At 32.9% G+C, this 22,379-nt stretch overlaps 2 protein-coding genes across 2 annotated transcripts; one reads left to right on the forward strand and one right to left on the reverse strand.

Moving 5' to 3' along the window:
• The first annotated feature begins 1,870 nt into the window (after positions 1-1,870).
• Positions 1,871-4,609, forward strand: LOC131001236 (peroxygenase-like). The gene is made up of 6 exons (XM_057927562.1): positions 1,871-2,257; positions 2,896-3,045; positions 3,422-3,507; positions 3,871-3,965; positions 4,041-4,166; positions 4,240-4,609. The coding sequence occupies exons 1-6, from the start codon at positions 2,149-2,151 to the stop codon at positions 4,391-4,393; spliced, it is 720 nt and encodes a 239-aa protein (XP_057783545.1). The 5' UTR covers positions 1,871-2,148; the 3' UTR covers positions 4,394-4,609.
• Positions 4,610-6,135: 1,526 nt separating this feature from the next.
• Positions 6,136-7,682, reverse strand: LOC131001237 (60S ribosomal protein L23). Its single transcript, XM_057927564.1, has 4 exons — positions 7,513-7,682; positions 7,136-7,420; positions 6,433-6,474; positions 6,136-6,357 (listed from the first exon to the last, which is right to left on the reverse strand). The coding sequence occupies exons 1-4, from the start codon at positions 7,523-7,525 to the stop codon at positions 6,275-6,277; spliced, it is 423 nt and encodes a 140-aa protein (XP_057783547.1). The 5' UTR covers positions 7,526-7,682; the 3' UTR covers positions 6,136-6,274.
• Positions 7,683-22,379: the final 14,697 nt, after the last annotated feature.

A 22,379-nucleotide genomic window follows, 5' to 3' on the forward strand; every position in this document is an offset into this window, starting at 1 on the left:
TTGTTGAGCCACTGTGACCTTCCACGTTTGGTGGAAATCCAAATCACGTTTACTTGGCGTAAGAAGATATTTTTATTCATCCAAATCCGTATCAAGTCCCTTCACTTTGTATCTCAATTTTATTTCAAATTAAACGCCCGACTTCCGCTACATATCACATTTTTAGCATCTGGGTATCGCTCAATTTGCCTCTGTTTTCATCCCTTTGCCGAATGTGTGATGTTTCTCCTTTTTCTGTTTTGTAGCATGTTTGCTTAAACTCTCACAATTTTTGGGGTAGTTTGTGTTTTGTAAGAAACTTGTGCTGAGATAAACACCACTTGTTTATGTATAATTCAACTTTTCTTAGGATTTTGTTGGATACGTTTATGTTTGCTTGATGTTATGAATCTAGGAATTGTTTGTTTGTGAATTGGGGTTTTCGTATATTATCACAGTGTTCCTAATATGACGATGAAGCGCAGTCTCTTGATAAAGACGCTTCTCCTTTAACCAATAAATCGGAGGGTTCGAATCACTTAGAAGGTTAGGGTGTGAGTGTGTTTTTATTTCTTTGAGTGTAATAAATTTAAAAAAAAAAACATGCTGGAAATTTAAAATTGCTTCTTGTTAATGACCGTATAATATTGTATGTTAAATAAAATAAAATAAATAATAATATTGATAGATATCATTTCCAAAAACAAAAGTGGCTCTCCTTGGGAAATAAATCAATAACTTTCAAAAATTATTGAAGTTGAAAAAAGAAAAATACTCCCTCCATTCACGAAACAAGTTCACATTTGGTGTTCGGTACGGAAACTAAGAAAGTTGAAAAAGGTGATGTAAATGTGGTGTAAAAGACTAAAAATGTAGTTTTAATGTGTTTTGATTACTTTTACTAATTTTTTCATTAGCTTAAAGGCATTTAACAATAACAATAACAACAACAATAATAATAATAATAATAACAACAACAACAACAACAACAACAACAACAACAATAATAATAATAATAATAACAACAACAACAACAATAACAATAATAAAATAAAAATAACAATAACAATAACAATAACAATAATAATAATAATAATAATAATAACAACAACAACAACAACAACAACAATAATAATAATAATAACAATAAAAAAATAACAATAACAACAACAACAACAACAAGAATAATAATAATAATAATAATAATAATAATAATAATAATAATAATAATAATAATAATAATAATAATAATAATAATAATAATAATAATAATAATAATAATAATAATTAGTTTGGGGGAGACTAATTACATAAGTAATGGTGGAATAAGGTGGACCTAATAGGTAAAGTGTAGTAATTTTAAAAGTAAGAGATGATAAATATGTTCAAAAATCAGAGTGTGAACTTGTTTTGTGGACAAAAATTTAGAGGCAAATGTGAACTTGTTTTGTGGACGGAGGGAGTATGTTTTAGGAACTTCCAAATATAGATTAAGGACAATTTAGTCATGATAATAATTTGAATTGAGTTATCAAAAAATAAATTGAGCCAGTTTAAATTTGAAGAGTATTATGTATGTGTAGACTATGTATGTTTCCAAATAGAAAGATTAGCATTTTTGTTGCATTGATTGCTTCAACAGTTAAAAAAAAATGTGTCGTTGATTTAATAATAATGTAATTAATGCTTAAAATTAAAAATATAATATTCGAATTCATCATTTCACACAATTTTTAAAATTAATTTTATAGAAAAAAAAAAAAAAAGAGTTTCGTTGCATTCTTTATCTATCAAACAAGTTGCATTTTAACTATTTCCATTACGGAACTCTCTGACACCTAAAATGGAATATATAAGATTCTCAAGTTCATTGTTTCAAAATTTTTAACTTATGTTGCATTAATTAAGTTTCAAACAAGTTGTTGTCGCATCAACTATTTCGATCACGTAACTCTCATCTCACGATTCTCACCAATCAAAATTTGAGTAGGCTTGTTGAGCTTCTTGACACGAGGAAACACCAAAACTCTTTCTCTGCTGCACAACATAAATACAACACTTGCATGATGCGAATTGCGTAGATCAATTGTGGGATTCTTAGCAGAAAATCACATTCGATTTGTTTTTGGGTTTGCGTAGGAATTAGTGCAGCGTGTTTAGAGGAGAGTGATGGCTGCTGTGGACAAAAATCCGGCCTTGTCTCCGGTGGCGCATCTTGCGCCGGTGACGACCAAGCGCCCGGTGCGCACAGACCTAGAAACTTCAATTCCGAAACCCTGTGAGTTTTTCTCCCTCTTTCCGTTCAATTTCACTAATACGCTCAATGTGTCTACAAAATGAGATAATATGTAAATTTAATGGTGGTATATTTTTCTTGGATTTGTGAGCCTTGTTATCGATTTTGAAGTAGCTGCTAAGCTATAGGATTTTTTTGGGTTCGGATCCTCTGCGTGGGAGAAACACAGCAGACGCTGCTCGTTCCACAGCAATTCCTCAGTAATTAATTCACCTCGCACCGAAATAGCTTCGTTCCCATAAATTGTCGTCGAAGCGCTGAAACATCTTTCCCTCTTTTCTTTCCGTACGGATTGTTTTCTCTCATTCTCTTTCATTCGTTTAAACCATTGAAAGTTGAAACGGTTAAATTGTTTCAAACTCTTCATACAGCACCTTCTGCTTTATATTATCCCACAGCAGAGAATCCGCACCCGATTTCTTACTTTCAATATGTATAATTTGTGTATCTTGGAGCTACACTTGTCAAAATATTGGTGCATTTTTAAAATTAATTGTTACTACTATGATAGTAGTACTATCTACTGTAAACATCTTTGTGAATTTTGTTAGTATATAAGTGTGTCAGGAGACTCATTATTGTTTTTCTTTTCTTTGGTCTTTTGTGAAATGGAATTTCAGATATGGTGAGAGGATTGGTTGCTTCTGATATGGAACACCCTGATGGAACTCCGGGGCGTACGCATCGTGATATGAGTGTCCTGCAGCAGCATGCTGCTTTCTTTGATCTAGACAGCAACGGTATCATTTATCCATGGGAAACCTATGCTGGTAATTTTCATTCCTTGATTTACTTTGTTTTCCATTGATGTGGAGCTTTTGGGAAAGGATATTTTTTGCTACTACTTCATGATTATGATTAACTAGTAGGATTTCATTCAGCACTTTTTGTTGATGACAATTGGATAATATTCATATCCAAGAATGAATATTAAGTTATACTTGCGTTTGAGGTGCACTAAGGGGCATGACAACATCCCTGCAGAATTGGACACACCGATGATTTTGCATCTGCCGCAGTCTATTATAATTTATATGAGAAAGCGATAACAATTATTCAATTTTTAATTCACAACTCTTGGGTCTTTTTCACACAGTTAGCAATGTGGATGGATATTGACATTTATTTCTAACCACACTTTTGTAGGATGCCGGAAAATTGGGTTCAATGTTGTTTTATCACTCTTTTTGGGTATTTTCATCAATGTGGTTATGAGTTATCCTACACTCCCAGTAAGTAATTGTTCTATATGCAGATCTGTCGTCATCTCAAATGTTATTTCTGGTATGCTAGGTCTGTTGCTTATTTTGTTTGCAGTATAGACAAGCATACATGATATAGTTTGTCGGCTTTTTACATAAAATGCCACAATAAAAACTTATGCTCCATCTGATGTCTAATGAACGTTCCATCAACATTGATTTTTTGTTGGTGGTTTCATTCAGTAATTGAGACCTTAATCTTTTATTCAACTCTTTTCATAGTCTCAGATGTCAAACAAGTAACTACATTGTGTTAATATTAGCAAATGACTGCATACATTATTGACAAGCATAATTTCCTCAACATAACACTTGAGTCACTCAATTGTATAGGGATGGCTTCCTTCTCCCTTATTCCCCATATACATATCCAATATACACAAGGGAAAACACGGAAGTGATTCTGCAACTTATGACACGGAAGGAAGGTATGCAATCATGTTCCTGTGCCTTGGTTAAACTGTGAAGCATGCACCATGGATAACAAGTAGTTCGATTTCCAGATACTCCCCTGTGAATTTCGAGAACATCTTTAGCAAGCATGCTAAAACATTTCCGGATAAGCTTACCTTTAGAGAAGTGTGGAACATGACTGAAGCCAACAGAAACGCCTTGGACTTCATTGGATGGTGAGGGTGATTGAAGATGCAGCCACTTTTACCTTCTTTTTTTTTCATTTGTTTTTTGATGTTGAGGTTGCAGGATTTTGAGTAAGATGGAATGGATTGTCCTCTACATGCTAGCTAGAGATCGAGAGGGTTTGCTGTCAAAAGAAGCGGTGAGGCGCTGCTTTGATGGCAGTTTGTTTGAGTACTTTGCGAGGATGCAAACTCAGGGTGAAAAAAAGATGGAGTAAGTCAAAATGGAGCTGTGGTTATGTAGTGTTGAAAATAATCAAGAGAGCAGATATATGTTAGTCTGCTTAAGAGTAGACGAGATGTTATGTTCAGTGAGCCCTTGTAGCTAACATTTGTCCTGAAGGAATTTAGGAACTATGTTTATTTATATATACGGTAATGATTATTTTCTGATATTGTTTAATTCTATATACAATAGTGCTTACTTTGTCCAACTTAGTTCCTATTTTATCCATCCCCACTCGTGTTGTAACATTCGTAGTTAGGAGCGAGGAAGTAAAATCCCAAGAAGTATTCTGTTGATGTTTATTCAAGATTGATAGAATTGTGACACACCCAAGATCTCCAGCTCAAAATGTCTTTAAAAATTAGAAGTGAAAGAAACAGCAATAAATAGAAGATGTGAAGGTCCTTTTAGTATTAGCAGTGGGAAGGCCTTAAATGCTGCTCCATTGATCAACTGCTTCCGCCCTCCTCCTTCTCAAAATTACACTTAGAGACGGCGAGAGTAGGCATAGGTAAGAGGTACGAGCACCTATGGCCCCAAAAAGCCTACTCGTATATTTAAAACAAAATAAATCACTCCAACTGAAAGAGGCCATACAAATCTAATTTGACTCGGACTATCTTTATCAACAAATTGTACAAACCCAACTTTTTAATTTTTTTTTCCACATACACAATTTATAATTTAATTCAATTATACACCTAAAATATATTTCTCTCTCTTCCACATACACAACTTATAATTTTAATAAAATTAATTGAATAATCCAATTACATGGTGACACATGTCAACATGGAGTAATAAGAGTGTCTCAATTGTCGGAAGTTGGTTTGTAAACCTTTTCAATGACCGGTTATTAATTTGTTTTTATTTTATCTTTTCTTTTTTAATTGCTTTTTATCTTCTTGCTACAGCCTAACGGGAATTCAAGTGTTGAAAGCAAAGAGCCTTAATTTTTTAGTTTGCCTAGACCCCATCATAAAAGTCAGAACAGGGCTATGTCAAAATGATCTTCATCCCTTGCCCTTTCAACTATTCCAGCGCCGCTGCACATCGACTTCAGCTTCACTACCATGCACCATAAATCAAGAATCAACACATGACACAAACACATAATAAAAACTCTGATTACTTGCCCTCACCCCCAACCATTTTTCTTCTAGTAAGGGACAGTGGAGAGATTAAAAGCTTCTACATTTCTTGCCATTTGATAAATGTTGATGATTGATTTTTTTTTGGATTGCTTTGTATTTATATGTGAATACTTGTTCATGTTGGCCACATGGGTTTGAGTGGGTTTGTCACCATGGATTTGTTTTCCTCAGTGATGACTTGTGCTATTCAGCCTGGCAACTTAAATTAACATTGATTTTGAAAATTAATGCATTTTTCATTCACTATGAATGAACAATGCAAGTGGGTTGTGGCATGGGCCATCGTAAAAGAAATTTAGGAATATTTCTTACTTTTTCAACCTTAATTCAACTAAGGTCGAACTTGCCATTCATTTTGAAATAGAAAAAATAAAATGCTACATCAAATTTTATTATGGAGAAAGAGTCACATGTTGAGGATATTATTAAATTGATTATGAATAAATAAATGCAAGTTAAACAGGGTAAAATTGATATGTATATCCTCTACTCCGACTCAAAATAAATGGCACTTAACTGTACCAAGCAGGCGAACCACAAATTCTAAAAACATTAATATAAAACATTTCAGGTCGTCAAATAGAGAATAGAGAATTATATTAACAGTAAAACCACCAATCGAAATCACATATGTAAAGGCATAATTCTCAAGAAATCACAGACTTGAGACTTCATAGGCAATAAGCTGTTCATAGAGCTGTTGGTAGACGAGAGGTTGCTCAAACAATGGCATTTGCAGCACTAGCAATCCTCGGCCACAAATCGGCGCATTCCTTTCCAATTGGACCCGTAATAGCAGAACCTGCAGCCCACGAAGCAAGACATCAATACTAAATTACTCTTTGATATTTAAAAGCATCTCATATGCTAAATTTACCTTTCATTTCTCCCTTTGGGTTTACAATAACACCAGCATTATCTGCAAATTCAACAATATGAAGATGAGCATAACACAACCATTCCATACAAATCCTCCACATTGAATATAAAAACATCATATCAAGCAACTAAGACGTAAAAGGTTATTTCTTACATCAGGATACAAACTCAAATTAATTAAAAAAAATGGCCAACTCATTTCCTAATACATGCACTAAATATGAAAGAAGAAAAATGTTGGTTCCTAATGGAGCAGGTATAAGCTTTGAGCATAATCACACCTGTAACGAAGGATCCATTTAATTTTCCAGACACGTAACTGTATCGGCACCATTATACAAAGATGGATACATGACTAAGGTCTGGTAATATGATACAAAAATGCACAAACCGTGAAAAGTGAGATCCAAAAAGAGATTCGAGATCCTATAAATTATTCGGTAATTTACAAACTAAATTAACAAGTACTAGTATGCTGACAATCGGACGCATGAGCTCAAAAAATACCTTCTTTTCTATCATACATCACCCAAAGCAATTAGTTCTCACCAATATCACAACACTAAATCAAATTACCTAATTTCACAAACCAACATGATCTGATCAAAATTTACGCATAATATCACAAAATGCAGGTTTAAGCTAGAAACCATAATTCAAACATACAATTCACTAACTGCAAAAATGGGGGAAAGCCTCACCTTCAAAATACATGAACACGCCATCCTTTCGCCTCCAAGGCTTCCGCTGCCTCACAATAACGGCGGGCATGACCTTTTTCCTCAAATCAGGCTTCCCTTTCTTCACCGTGGCCATCACCATATCTCCCACGCAAGCCGATGGCAGCCTGTTCAGCCTTCCTTTGATCCCCTTGACGGAAATAATGTAGAGATTCTTGGCGCCGGTGTTATCAGCGCAGTTCACCGTTGCCGCCACCGGCAGACCCAGCGACATCCGGAACTTGTTTCCGGCCGTTCCTCCGCGCCCTGAAGCAATGATTTCAAGCAAAATTAAGCAACTTTCTCTAGAAATTTTGGAATCGAACTAAGAAATTGAAGAAACGCAGATAATAACACACCCCGCTTCGACATATTTGGTTAATGATTTTGAGCACAGGTGTGAAAATGGGGGGTTTTGTGTGTGGATTTAAAGGGATGATTTTTAGGGTTTAGCGAATTAGGGTTTGCCGTGGTGAATACTGAGATATTGGGCCTCAAAGTGGGCTTTTGGGCCAATTGCATATTTGAAAGCTTGTAGTTGGGCTTTTTAGGTTAGCTGCAAATAAACAATCCCCCATCCACAAAATTTATAATCTGATGCACGAATTTTAATAAATGGTTATAAGATTTGTATAAATTGACAAAAATGCCTACTTCAAATGTGCTTACGGCGGAGATCATAGTTGTGATAGCTGGTATTTACTTGGTGCATGGAGTATAACCTAGGGTCGATTGCAGTCTGTTGAGCTTCTTGTGTTAGGTTTTAATAGTAATTTTTTTTTAATTTAGGAAAAATTTTAAATCGGGAAAAAAAATAAAGTTTGTTTATTTTATTTCAAATTTCAAAGATTGTGTGCAAAATTAGAATTCGTCCAAACTTTGTGTATTTTGCGGCAATTTCTTTTTTAGTTGTTTTGGGACTCATTTATTTTAGGGGTTATTGTCGATAAAATACCCAACTTTGTCAATTTTTCTGTTTATACAATGACCCTTTTTTTGTCAGAGAAAAATACATGAATTTAAAAATTAATTCTAAATCGTCCAACGATTTAATATTTCGCCCAAATCTAATATAATGTTGCAGTGAGAAATGGTAAGTCATGGGACTATTCAGATTGGATTTGGGCGAAATTATCCTATTATGCCCTATTATTGGTATGCAGCTTTGCTTAAACCCCTCAATCAGTGGATTATTCAAATTAGATTTGGCGAATTGCTGGAATGATTCAGAACCAATCTTAAATATGTATTTTCTTTAAAAAAAAAGAGAGATAATTATGTAAACCAGAAAATTGGCAAACTTTGGGTATTTTTTCGGCAAAAATACCTTTATTTTATTCTTGTTGAAATTCAAAAAAGTGTGATGCTTCTCTTTAATTCTTCTTCAGATTCATGGGATTGTACATGCTTGTGAGCGTGTTTTCACTTGGAAATTGTAATGAGAAAAATTTGTATAGCCAATTTAATATCTATTTGTGGCCCAATTGGCTAGTCTAATTAAAAAGACTGATTAATATTAATTAAACATGCCTAGATGTTAGGTTACTGATAAAGCTCAAGTTTTGTGTTTTTTTGTGTCACGTTTAGGTCTAGAACGAGTCATTTTTCTCTTTGTTTTGTGTTTAAGAGCACACACTGATGGAACAGGGCATGGGGTGGTGGAAATGGGGAATATGAAACTGATTCCTGAGAAAGATGAGGAAGCTGAGATACGATGTCATCCTGAGCAAGAAGATTTGGAACTCGCGGCTCGAATATAGTACAACTGACAAAGAAAAAATGTGTAAGACATTTACCTATCATAGTACCGCTTAGACTTCAAAGCTTCGAAGGTATCTCGGGTAAGAAGGCAGTTGACCGGAGTCAAGATAGAGGATTGAAGAAGAAGAAGAAGAAGAAAAAGAAGAAGAAGAAAGAAATGGGGAGTTAGCATGGGCAAGATGCTGACGTGGCCAAATCTCACTGAATCGCAACGCGAATAAGAGAGATTTGTTCCCAATAGGGAAATGATTTGGGCAAGATATATCTGTTGGAGGCCAATATGAAAAGAAATCTGGGAGGTTCCGGGCGAGACAACGCTAGGTGTTTTACAAGGAAAGAAAGCCCACGACTTGCAGCCCACTCCAGCCTTCTCCTGTGAATACCAGTTGCACATACACGAATTGGATAGAAGATTTTAGAGTAGAACCATAAGAAAAAACCCTTAGCAATAGTTTTCTTTCTTTGGTTAAGCTCTTCGGGGCAAATACTTTAACTTTGCATGTTATTTCCTGCGACGTTATAATCATCCGTGCATTATCTTCTATTTAATCATATGTTCATTTGTAGTTTAATTATGTCTTCAATTATTATTTTCATTTTTGTTCTTTACTTTATATCTAGCTAAGTTTTATAATCTGGGTTGAGCATCATGGCGAATATGAACTCTTAAAATTGTGAAGTTGCCTTGGACGTGAAAATTACATGTGTGTTCTCAAAGTGCTTGACTTGATTCAAATATGGTCTAACATCTTGATTATTTAATTGATCACTAATTAATTGAGTAGACTTAGATCGCCAATAAATCAAGGTTAGAGGGTGTACATAATCACCTAGCGTCTCGAGAGTATCGTGGGCACGTACGGTCTACATGAGTAAATACCAGATCTGTCTAGGGCTGAATATTGTTTGGATAATTTCACTTACTAAGGTGTCCTCGTGAGTAGGTGGTCAACTAAGTTAGCTTGCATAGGGTGTCCCTTGCATGTCTTTAAACCATAATGATAGATTGAATCAAGAATAGAAGTACATGTGACACGTGACAAGGGGGCACATGTCATTAGGGATTTATAACTGGTAGACACACACTGTACTGAGTATCTTAACCAATGACCGATCAAGTTCATATATGATGATTCGTTGCTTTACCCAAATTGTATTTTTTATATTTATTATTTTATAGTTGAGTGTTTTTTTTTAACAATGGGGGCACATGTCACATTTGATGATTCGTTGCTTTACCCATATTTGACAAGGGGGCACATGTCATTAGTGTTTTTTTTTTTTTGTCCTCTTGATCAAGTTACTGTCTAAGACCAAGTCTCTTGTGACCAGGATGACACGTCCATCATTTCTCTCTTTTTTTGGTTACCGTGACATAGAGACAAGCTACACGAACTCCTTGTGGGATCGACCATATATCTACAACTAGCTACGCCCATTGTGGGCAATAGGAACTTACAAATTTATTTGTGCAAAGAGTCAAAACGATGCTCTCGCCAGTCATCGGGGTCAAATCAAACATTACAAAATGGCGTCGACTTGGGGGAAAATGCAAGATAAGGTCATCGGTATTAGTGTCACAAATATATGAATGACTAGCACTCAAGCGTACATGCTGGCGAAACCCTACTCGTCATTCTACATGCTAGCAAATTCTATTAAATATTTTTCCATAGTATAAATAAGACCTAACTTGGTCAATGGATTCATCCATTCGTTCATACTCTAACATGTTATATCTACTTTATTTCCCCACTCATTCTCTTTGTCTTTGCGCTCTCAACTTTAGGATTTTGAGATTCTTTTTAATGACACTAATGTTATTCCTCATCCATATAACTTGGTCAATGGATTCATCCATTCGTTCATAACTCTAACATGTTATATATTTATGACACTAATGTTATTCCTCATCCATATAAGCAGGGGCAGAGCCAGGGGTTGGGGAAGGTCTCCCCCTCCCAAATTTTGAGATTCTTTTTTTTAATTTTAAATATATATATATATATATATATATATATATATATATATTCCTAATTATAAAAGAATCTTGTTTTACATAACTTAATTTTCTTGTTATATTCCCTTATATGTATTTAATTTAAGGTTAATTGTGTGATTTAAAATTATAATTTATGAAAATATTGTTCGTTATTATTACTATATTATGCTTGTCTTTAAATATAAAATGTCTAAAATGTATGGAATGTCCCAAAAAAAATTGTAATGTATTGAAACTACTTTTTAATATATTGAAATTGTAGAATCTATAAAAATGTTGTTCTTTATTATTACTAATTTACTATTATATGCTTGTCTTTTAATAAAAAAATACCTAAAATGTACGGAACACCTAAAATTTGTAATGTATTGAAATTATATAATCTATGAAAATACAAATCTCAATGCATGAGTCTACGAGAACAAGTCTTCAAAAATCCAAATTACATTTTCTAAGAATAAAAGTCTCCATCATCCATGGCACAGCTACTTTCAACATCATCGACATCCTAAGCATTATGCCGAATCTAACAAAAGTTTTAAAAAGGAATAAGCTATCTAATAATCATAATCAAATCAACTTATCTAATAATCAACATTGACAAAACGTGACTCACCAGTCACCAACATTGACAAAATCAACTTATCTACTAATCATAATCAACTTTTGACAAAATCAAAAACTAACCTAAGACAAAATTTCAATTTCAGAATCAAATCAAAATGAACGTTTTTGTAATTTCTAACATTTGATTTAGAGAATCCTGTGGTAGACATTGACATGGCTGAACGACGGCGACGGTGGAGTCTGGCGGCGACCGGACGCAGGCGGCGGCCGGAGATGGAAATGGTCAGCACGCAGAGTCGCACCGGCGAACTGGAGAAGGTCTGAAGGTGGCGGCCGAACTGGAGTGCTCCGAGAGGTGCGAGAAGGTGGCCGGCGAGCTAGAGCTGGAGTGGTCCGAGAAGTGAAAGAGGGGCGGCGGGAGGATGGGCGTGTGCCGCGTGTGCTGCAGCTGCTGCTGTCCCCCGCCTTCGCCGGTGGCGGGCGGGCGAACTGGTGAGGCGGCGGCCGGGCGAGGGAGTGAGGGAGAGTGACTGAGGCGGCGGGTGAGTGAGGGAGATTGAGAGAGGAACCGAAAGAGGTTAGAGCATAGAGGAGAATTAGAATTGGAAACTAGGGTTTCAATTTTCAAAGTTATTCTAATTTTTCTATTATTTTTAATTTTTAATATATCTAATACTATTAATAAAATAAATATAAAAAGTAAATAATATATTTGAAATAAAATCGGATCCACGGGTTGGATCTGGGTCGGATTCGGATCTCAAATTTCAAGATTCAAATTCAGATCCGTTTTAGAAAATGAGATCCAGATCGGATTCAAATCCGTGGATCCAAAAAATTGAGATCCAGATCCGTAAAATAAAATTTGGATCCACGGATATGGACTGAGTCCAAAATCCACTGTCATCCCTAGTCATATCACTATAATAGTCGTATCACTATTATAGTATGATTTTTTATGTTTTATTTTGATCTGGAAAAAGACATCTCTAGCCTTGTATATATAATGTGAACTCTAATATCAACTTCTTTGGTTTATGTTCTTGAAAAAAAAAAAAAAAAAACTTCTTTGGTTTATGGACAAAAGGACAGTATTCATTCACGTGACGTTACCCATTATTATTGTATTGTCCCTTTAGCCGTATATATTTGTAGAGGACCATTAAACAGAGCTATTTATAATTAATTCACATGCAAGCAAAAATATCTATATGTAATATTCCACCTACCTAGCTCTCTCTAGACAACTTCATAAGTTTTCTTTTTAACCCGTTCAAAAAAAAAATCATTTTTAATTATATTTCACCACTAATAATACTCATTTACTAATAATACTCATTTACCTGTACTTTTCACATTTTCACATCTCTCAATATTCTATTTACTTTTACTTTTCACATTGTCGTATTAAAACTCACGCTTCTCCATTCTAGGAAATTATTTTGGAGACAAAGGAAGTATTATATTATTATATAATAAGTAAATAGGTTTCTAAACGTCTATATATTTTTGTTTACAATGATCGGATTTTGAATTTTTTGATGTTGTTGGATTTTCACAGTTTATGTTGCGTTCTACAGACTTTTGTGGTTCAAAGTATATTATAAATAATACTCCCTCCGTCCACTAATTCAAGGCCTTCTTTCCTTTTTGGGACGTCCACCAACTCAAGGCCTGTCCATTTTTAGTAAGTTTTTATTTATATTTAATTGGTGGGTCCCAAAACAATACACTTTTTCTCCATTCAACTAATAAATAATACATTAGTTGTGGGTCTCTTTCTCCACTCAACTAATAAAAATACACTTTTTCTTAAAACCCGTGTTTTGCTACTTAGGTCATGAATTAGTGGACGGAGGGAGTAAATTAATATATGAGCTTAACTATTTACTATCATAAAAAAATCAACTATTTTCTTGTCTTCTTGATTTATTATTTCCACATTAATAATTCAAACCACCAATATAAATATAATTATATATATTAAAAGGCATGTGTGTGAAAATAAATTCAATTTGAAGGATAAAATTGAAATTGAAATAAAATGCATCATCTACTGTAATAATACTGTCGAAAATATCAACCGAAAAAATAAATTGCCCAAAGTTTAATGTTACAATTAGGGTTAATTACGTCAAAACTCATGAACTATATAAGGGTAACATTGCCCCAATTTCCAACTTTTCCATGAACTTTATATATATATATATATATATATATATATATATATATATATATATATATATATATCAGCAATTCCACCAATTTAAGGGGTTGAACAAATTTTCTACAATTTTCATAATTCCCCAAATTGAAAGCTGACATGACACCTTTTAAGTTAATGGAAAAATGACGTGGAATTATCGGACGATTAATAAAATGATGTCGTTTAGGTGGGATAAAACGACGCCGTTTTGTCCTGTGTTTTTTTTTTTCTCTCTCTCCTAGAATTGTCGTCGCTGCCGCGAATCGGAGCTACACTTGTTGCCGTCGTCTGCTGCTGCGTGAATCGGAGTTGCACATGTTGTCGCCGCCTGCCGCTATTTCGTCCATCTCTTCCGCGACCAAGACGTCTGCTGAAATTGGGGGCAACGAGTACTGCAATGGCAGTGGTTCGTGCCCCTTTCTTTCTTATCGACCCCTTCGCAACCCCGTCTCTCACCGCCGGCGACATCCGCGTAGGAATTCGACTGAATCAGCAGACGTTAAGGGTGGTAGGGTTTTGGGACGGTCAGGAACTAGGACTCTGACGACGACTTGTTGTTGTCAATCAAAGCGAGAGAGGGGCGAGTTTTCGTGTCTAAGATCGAGGCAGGCGGCGGCGCCTTGCCGTCGCTAAAGAGGAAGGCGAAGGCGGTGGATTTTGAGGAGGAGTCATCTTATTCCAGCGGCGATCCACCAGACCTGGAGGATGAGAGAGGGAAAATCATGGATTTATTATTTTTTTTCCATGTGTCAATTTTTCAATCCAAGTAGGCTCGATACTGCCACATGAGAGCTATGTCAGCTTGGTACTTCACCGAAGTTCAAATATGTGGAAAAAATTGTTCAACCCCTTAAATTGGTGGAATTGCTGATTAATAATAATAATAATAATAATAATAATAATAATAATAATAATAATAATAATAATAATAATAATAATAATAATTCATGGAAAAGTTGAAAATTGGGGTATAGTTCATGAGTTTTGGCGTAATTAACCCTTACAATTATTTTTCTTCCTTTATATTTCTCATTTTATAGATAAAGCACATCTTTTGCATTTTCATTAAATTATATTTTGGATAAAATATGAAATATACATCTTGATGAAAGGTCATGAAATAATCTTTAATTTGATACAGGAAAGGTATAAGTTAATTTAAAATGAAGTTATGATATATATATATATATATATATATATATATATATATTAATGTTTTTGAAAGTTGAGACTACTGACACGCTTAAACATCTTTTTAACGTTTTGTTATTCTTTCCATCGTAATTTTTTTATTTATGACATTTCGATTTTCCATATTATTTAGTCCTATTTATTTCACATTCAAAATTTGTTAATATTATTTTTAAATTACGATTTTATTAAAAAAGATAAAAGACAACGACGCCTACAAGGGTTGAGCTTCGTTAAAACCTTTTCCACGAAAATTCAGTGGAAAAAAATTTGCAAGAGGGAAAAGAGTACTTGTCAATTACAACGAAAAAGGAAAAACACAACATTGTAGCGAAGGTCCAAAGAAACGAACCAAGCCACAAAAGAGCGGTCAACCACGCCATCATCCACCCCGATCCATACTAAAAAAATAAACGTGTGTGCGTGTGTTGGCCTGCGGTAGGATGTCAATGTTCAAAACCTGAGATTTTGGGTTCGAGTCTTCCGTTGCGCGATCTTTAAACTTTTTTATTTAGTTATATACTTTATAAACAAATATAAAAAAAAAGCAACAAAGCAAAGAAAGAAACGAATCAGACCCTTGTTAAATTTGTTAATATGATACAATGTCACTATTTATATTATATGCACAATTAACATATTTGTTAATAGGGAAAATTGCACCTAAATACACAAACTTTGCCAAAAATCCATATTTGACGTGAAGTTAGGATTTTACATTTTAATACACCAACTTTCGTTGTTGTCCAAATTTGACACGACTTAATTCTTAAAAATTCAAAAAATAACCCCTTTTTGTAAATAATTATACAAAGACACACTTATGTTATAATTTGGGACATTTAAACCAAAACGAGATATTTCCTTATGATGTTTTCTTTTAAACCATTTTAGGCGCGGATCAAAGATTAAAAGAAAACATCATAAGAAAATATCTTGTTTTGGTTTAAATGTCCCAAATAATAATATAAGTGGGTCTTTGTATAATTATTTACAAAAAGGGGTTGTTTTTTGAATTTTTAAGAATTAAGTCGTGTCAAATTTGGACAACAACGAAAGTTGATGTATTAAAATGTAAAATCCTAACTTCACGTCAAATATGAATTTTTGGCAAAGTTTGTGTATTTTCACGCAATTATCCCTTGTTAATATGCATACAATGCCACTATTTATATTATATATACAATCACATCTTTATCTTTATATATATAAAAAGCAAAGTAAATGTCAATAAATTTAATTTGAAGGATAATTTTGGAATTGGAAAATTTGAATAACTAAAAACTAAATCATGTTGACACACGTTTTTTCAAACAGAAAAAAACTGTAAATCCCATCGAAATATTGCAAAACCGTCAAATTGGTTCCAATATATACACGATTTTATATTTTTACACGTGAAAGGAGTGTATATTTTTAAGTATATACACGATTTTTAAGTATGTTGAAATTGGTTCAATATATATAACACAATTTTCTATTTTTAAGCCGTTTTTCTTTTCTCATTTTATAGATAGAACCCGATTTTCTATTTTTAAGTAATTGTGTACTAAATCAAAATAACCTTTATTTTGATATATAACATGTAAAAGATAGATTAAAATGAACAAGTTATGATAACTTAAAGTTGTAATGTATTAAGTAATTTATATTGTAAACAATTATGTTTTCCTTCATAAAGTAATGATATTTTACTTGAAATTAGAAATAGTAACAAATTTTTAAAATTATCAAATTATGTGGTTTTATTTATTTTATATAAAAAATTATTAATATCATGTTATCTAATTATCATAAAATAATAATATATTATATATGTATAATTTATTTTAAGAAATATTAATTTTGTACAGTTATGTACATGTACTTTCTCGGTAAAATATTTACTAATATCAATATATTATTTCAAAATACAATTGTTATTTTAATTTTATACTTAGCTATTTCTTTCTTTTCATATAAAATACATATGCTATGTTAATATATATTATTTTATTTTTCATTATTTGTAAATATGTACACGTACTTTCTCAAACTCTCATCCAATTAATTGATCATTATAATTTTTTTCTTAAAAGTGTATAAAAAAAGGAGTATATATGTACATTTTCAGTAGTCTCATTCAAGTTATAGATTATTAAATTTTACTCTACATAATAAAAAAGTGAATAATTCTTTTTCTAAAATATGGATGATATAGTAAAATATCTATTAATATATAATATTCTTAATAAATATACAACCAATTATTATGTGATATGGGGGGTGTATTTCTAGAAAATACGAGAAGTTTGTAATTTTTTTTTATTTTTTTTATTTCTTAAACAAAACACAATTTTTATTTATATTCACTGCGCATGCGGAAGGTACATTAATTAATTTAATTTAATGATTAATGTAGAAATATCTTATTAATTGAATTACATTGCATCATTGAATTATTTAATGCATCTGGTAAGTGGTAAGTCGCATCGCATGTTGCTCAAATTCAGAATTGATACTATCACAACTCACAAGGTACGTTGAACGTGTTGCGCGCGGGGTGTAATCTACACTTTGGACACCCATACTTGACTCGATTAATTGATGACTAAAATGTGTGAATAGACAAGCAAAATTCAACTTATGCAACACATGGAAGTTAAGATTCATACGTTACATAGTGGACAATCAAGAGGGGCATAATTGTATTTTCTAACTTTAGAGATGTAATTATCTGTTTTCTAGCTAATTAGTTCATGCTCCCCGTCCCGTGAAGCTTGAGCAAATTTTTTTTCGACACGAATCTTAAGGAGTTACTTCCTTTGTCCCAATATAAATGTTCCATAACTTTTGGAAAAGAAAATTAAGAAATATATAGAAAGTAGATAAAGTGAGTTGGTGGAAATTATTTAAATATTAAGAATAGAGAAAGAAAATACATTGTCAAAAAAGAAATGAGACATTTATATTGGGACGTCCCATTATGAAAAGTGAGACATTTATATTGGGACGGAGGGAGTAGTATTTTGTGTGTTAAGTGTGGTAGGTGAAAAAGTGAAAATGTGAATAAAGGGAAAAACTTTTTTTTTTTGATAAATATGGAAAAAACCTTTGTCATATAAAGAAAGTGCTCAAGATTCGCGGGACAACCCGAAAAAGAATACTGCTCAAGTTTCACGGGACGGAGGGAGTAGTTTATTTATTTATTTCAGTAGCTAATTCAGTCATATCAGAGTCGTACTTAACTTATTTGCCTTAATTTTTATTAGTGTGTAATTCGTCGAAATTCGACGGAAAATCACTTTACATCATAATTAATTAATTAATTAATTATTACTGTGCATTATTTATAATCATAGAGTATGAAATAGTATTTATATAAATGATTTTTTAATTAATTTTATTTGACAAAAATAAATTAATGGTACAATTCAAACTATAATTCAACAATTTTCTTCAGTTATATGTTAATTTTTTGTTGAGAGCTAAAATAGATCATTTTTTTATATATATAAATTTTTATTTGATGAAATTTCATAAAAAATTGATGTGAGGTTGGAGATTTTAGAAAAAAGAAGAAGAATGTATATTTGACATAGGATATGATTAATTAAAGATTGATACATCGTATTTCTTGTTAATCGTATATAGGAAAGATTTACTAATGTTATAGGAATATAATATATTTTTTAAAAAATTGATAGGTAAAATTTAAGACATATCTTATATGTGAACATTTTCTCATACGAACCTTACAAGACTTTTGAGCATTATCTTGTATGTAGCTCGAAATATCATATTTGACTTTTGCACGTCGAACTTTTAATCATCATCTTATCTGAAGCTTGTAATATGAGATTTGACTTATGAATATCATCTCATCTGCAACTTGAAAGATAAGAACTGACTTGTGAGCAACATCTCATCTGGAGCTCGTACATGGGCGGATCTACATGGTGGCTACACTGGGCTCCAGCCCAATGCAAGCCCAAAATTTTGTCTTATATATATTTAATATATTTAATCTATAGTTCAGTCTTAGCCCAGTCTAGCTCTTATAAAAAGATAAAAATACATTTTAATATACTAATAAAAATAAGTTTATTCTTGTAGAAGCTAGATTAATTTTTCTAAAAACATATAGCTGTAGCTTTTTATATGCTTTCAGTGTATATATTATTGAATCAATAGAAAGAGAATAATTATTTATTATAGTAGGTGATCGAATTCTAATCCTAAGTCTATTAAAATTCTACTTGAATATAAAAATGAACTGTACAGACTGCCCAAAAATTTTGCCCGGGGGCTACCGCCCCCGAACCCCCACTTATTACCTTCAAGGTCAGCCACCCTTATCAGCAAATTCTAGATCCGCCCCTGAGCTCGTAAGACCGTTACTGACTTGTAAGCATCATCTCATGTAGACCTTGAAAGACCATAAATGACCCGTGAGCATCATCTTATCCATAGATAGACCGGAATTGAGTTCTAAGAATCACTCATTTGGAGCTTGAAAGACCGGAGCTAAGTGCTAAGTATTATCTCATTTGGAGCTTAAAGGGCTGGAACTAAGCTATGAATTTACATTTTTAATTTGTAAAGTTTTATGAAAAAAGATTTGGGATTAAAAATTTGTTTAATAAAAATTACATAAAATATATATTTTTGTTTAAGTTATGAACTAAATTTTTTTTTGTAAATCAATATGAGATTCAAATGGCATTATTTTATTTTTATAAATATGTTTTTGTATAGATTTTACATTTGCTAAAATATCGTAAAGTTAAATATTGAATCATAGAATTAATAAATATAAACAACATAAGAAAAATTAAATTTATTAATTAATTATTTTAATATGTGAACTTATATTATTCAACAAAATTTAATTATTGGCGAAAGTAATATTTTATTTGGATTTCGATTCATGAAAAAAAAATTCCAATATGAATGTTAAATTAAAGATAATGACAAAATTTTTAATTTGATATAAAATTTATTAAAATAAATCTGAAATGAATAAGTTCTTATCGTTCAAAATATCAAAAAGTAATTTTTTTTCCTTTCTCATCTATCTCTAATGGTGAACATTATACTTTTTTTAATGTTGTTTTCCATTGTTGATGGAAAAATAAGTAGATAATATTTTTTCCCCAAAAAATTAACATGATTGTTTAATTATAATATTTTGAAATTTACATATATTTAAGTTAGTTTTTAATGCAATTAAGGAGAAGAAGATTATATTGATTCATGATTTTATAACCTTTCACACCTTAATTAAATTTACAAAGAATTCTGTTTATAGTATATTTATATATCGTTTTGAGGGAATGATCATTCAATGTACCACACTTTATGTCTCACTTTGTGTGCCACTTTTAATTTTGTTTGTTTTGTTATATATTTTTTCTTCAATTCTAATTTTTTTATGCTTTAGTTTAATTTTGTGATTATTAACTAGGGTTTATTTCATCAATCTAGTGTATATAGCTATTTTTTATCATTTAAATATTTCACTTTTATTAGCTAATATAATAGATTGATAAATTCAAAGTCATGGTATATATTTTTTAAAAAATTTAATTTTTTAAAATAAAAGTTAAATATAATTCATAGTATTATAATAAATTTTATTTTTATAAAAATATTTTTTAAATAATAAATATAAGCATGAGATACAATGACACACATAAAATTGTGAGATACTGGATCTCACATCCCCGTTTTGAGAAGGATTATTGCATGTATATTCTCTTAATTAAGAGGCTGAAAGAATATTTGTCAAACAAACATCGTCCCGTTTGCAAATGCATAGCCATAACCTAAAATTCATTATTTAAATCGAAGTTTTATTCAAAACAAATATATAAAGAAAATATCATGAATTACGTCACACATGCAAATATAAATACAATACATCTCTATGACTACGTATAATCCAAAAAATAATGATGGTGGTGTTGGAAATATGGTTTTAATGCCATATCTGGAAATTATTATTTAATTAAATATTTATTATTTAATTAAAATAATGATTGTATGTTAATCTACATCTCGAGTAGATCAACGTGATATACTTGAAGTCTCAAAACCGATTTCCGATGAGTGAGATATTGTATGTCAAAGTTTGGATGTTGAAGAGGAAAAAAATAACATTTGTTATGTTATCCCACATTGGAAAACATAGAGATGTTTTTCATGTATAAGAATAGCAAAGCACATGGAGTTAATAAATTGACTTGTGGGCTTGCTAGTGGGCTTGATCTAAGTACTAGCCTCGCGCGCACACACACGCGCGCGCCGCCGACGATCGATCGGACGGACGACGTCGCCGCCGCCGGACGGGCGGGCGGGCGGCGGCCAAGGACTTGGATCTTGGCAATTGGTGCTTTGGGGTGGTGTTTGGGGCCCAAACTATTTTTTGGACCAAAAGCACGCCAGCTTCGACTTCTGCATGGCGTCTTCAATTTTGCAACTAAGTTTCTTCAATGACTGCGCCCACCGGCCAACTCTTCAACCTTTACGGCTTCCAACCGTCGGAGTAGAATTCAAGGTATTGAATTCATACTTACCACATGTCTATAAATAGACTTGTGGAGAGCATGCAGAACAAACGAACAACATCAACAAATTTCTGCATTCTGCCATTTACACTCACACTCTCTGCAAACACTTGTGCTCAGTTCTTGATCCTATTTAGTTCGTCGGAGCTCGCCGGATTGTGGTGTTACATCCGACGAGACGAAGTCGTTTTACCTTTGGGGAAGATACGCCAAACCGAAGAGCACTACCCGGGCGATAATCTTCTTGCGGAAAGAGATTCATCTCGACTCGACTTTGTTTATACGTATAATTTATTTATACAGTGTATTTCAGTTGTATCAAATTATTTGAGTTGTAATTTCTCAAATTATTTACTTTGTAATATTTTCAATTATTTTGAGTCGTAATTTCTCAAAATAAATATTTTGTAATATCTCGATCGTGTACCCGGTTCTAACAATCGCAAGAAGATTATTTCTCTGCCGTTGATACACGTTCGAGAAATGGCTCACACCGACGTCAATATGGATGGCTCCACCACCTCTGCAACCATCGGTTCAACCACGTCGTCAAAATTTTCCTCGTTTGCATCAACGGGGGCTTCATCGTCAACATCTAGAACTATTGGTCTTGCCGAGAAACCATCAACGTTCTCAGGCAAGAACTTCAAATATTGGCAAGAGAAGATGCTATTCTACCTCACAACCGTGGGGTTTGCCGGATTCTTAATGGAGGATAAACCTCCAACCCCGAGTGAAGGGGAAGGGGAGACAAGCCAAGAAATTCGTGCCGGATATTTGAACTGGTGTCGCGGCGACTACTTGTGCCGTAACACCGTTCTCATGTCTCTGGACGAACGGCTCTACCGTGTTTTCAAGGTTCATGAAACCGCGAAACAATTGTGGGAGGCCCTTGATCTAAAGTATCAAGTGGACAAGGCGAATACTACCAAGTATGTCGTTGCCAAATGG

Source organism: Salvia miltiorrhiza, chromosome 8 (genome assembly GCF_028751815.1).
Source record: "Salvia miltiorrhiza cultivar Shanhuang (shh) chromosome 8, IMPLAD_Smil_shh, whole genome shotgun sequence".
NCBI lineage: Eukaryota > Viridiplantae > Streptophyta > Magnoliopsida > Lamiales > Lamiaceae > Salvia > Salvia miltiorrhiza.

What these genes read in the sequence shown, in the direction of transcription:
- LOC131001237 (XM_057927564.1), bottom strand. An exon ending in CGTGTTCATGTATTTTGAAG is followed by an intron (nt 6,475 to 7,135) that starts GTGAGGCTTTCC and finishes TTGAATTTGCAG; the next exon opens with ATAATGCTGGTGTTATTGTA. An exon ending in CCCAAAGGGAGAAATGAAAG is followed by an intron (nt 6,358 to 6,432) that starts GTAAATTTAGCA and finishes CGTGGGCTGCAG; the next exon opens with GTTCTGCTATTACGGGTCCA.
- LOC131001236 (XM_057927562.1), top strand. Translation starts at nt 2,149, where the DNA reads ATGGCTGCTGTGGACAAAAATCCGGCCTTGTCTCCGGTGGCGCATCTT. An exon ending in TCCATGGGAAACCTATGCTG is followed by an intron (nt 3,046 to 3,421) that starts GTAATTTTCATT and finishes ACACTTTTGTAG; the next exon opens with GATGCCGGAAAATTGGGTTC. An exon ending in TGAGTTATCCTACACTCCCA is followed by an intron (nt 3,508 to 3,870) that starts GTAAGTAATTGT and finishes TCAATTGTATAG; the next exon opens with GGATGGCTTCCTTCTCCCTT.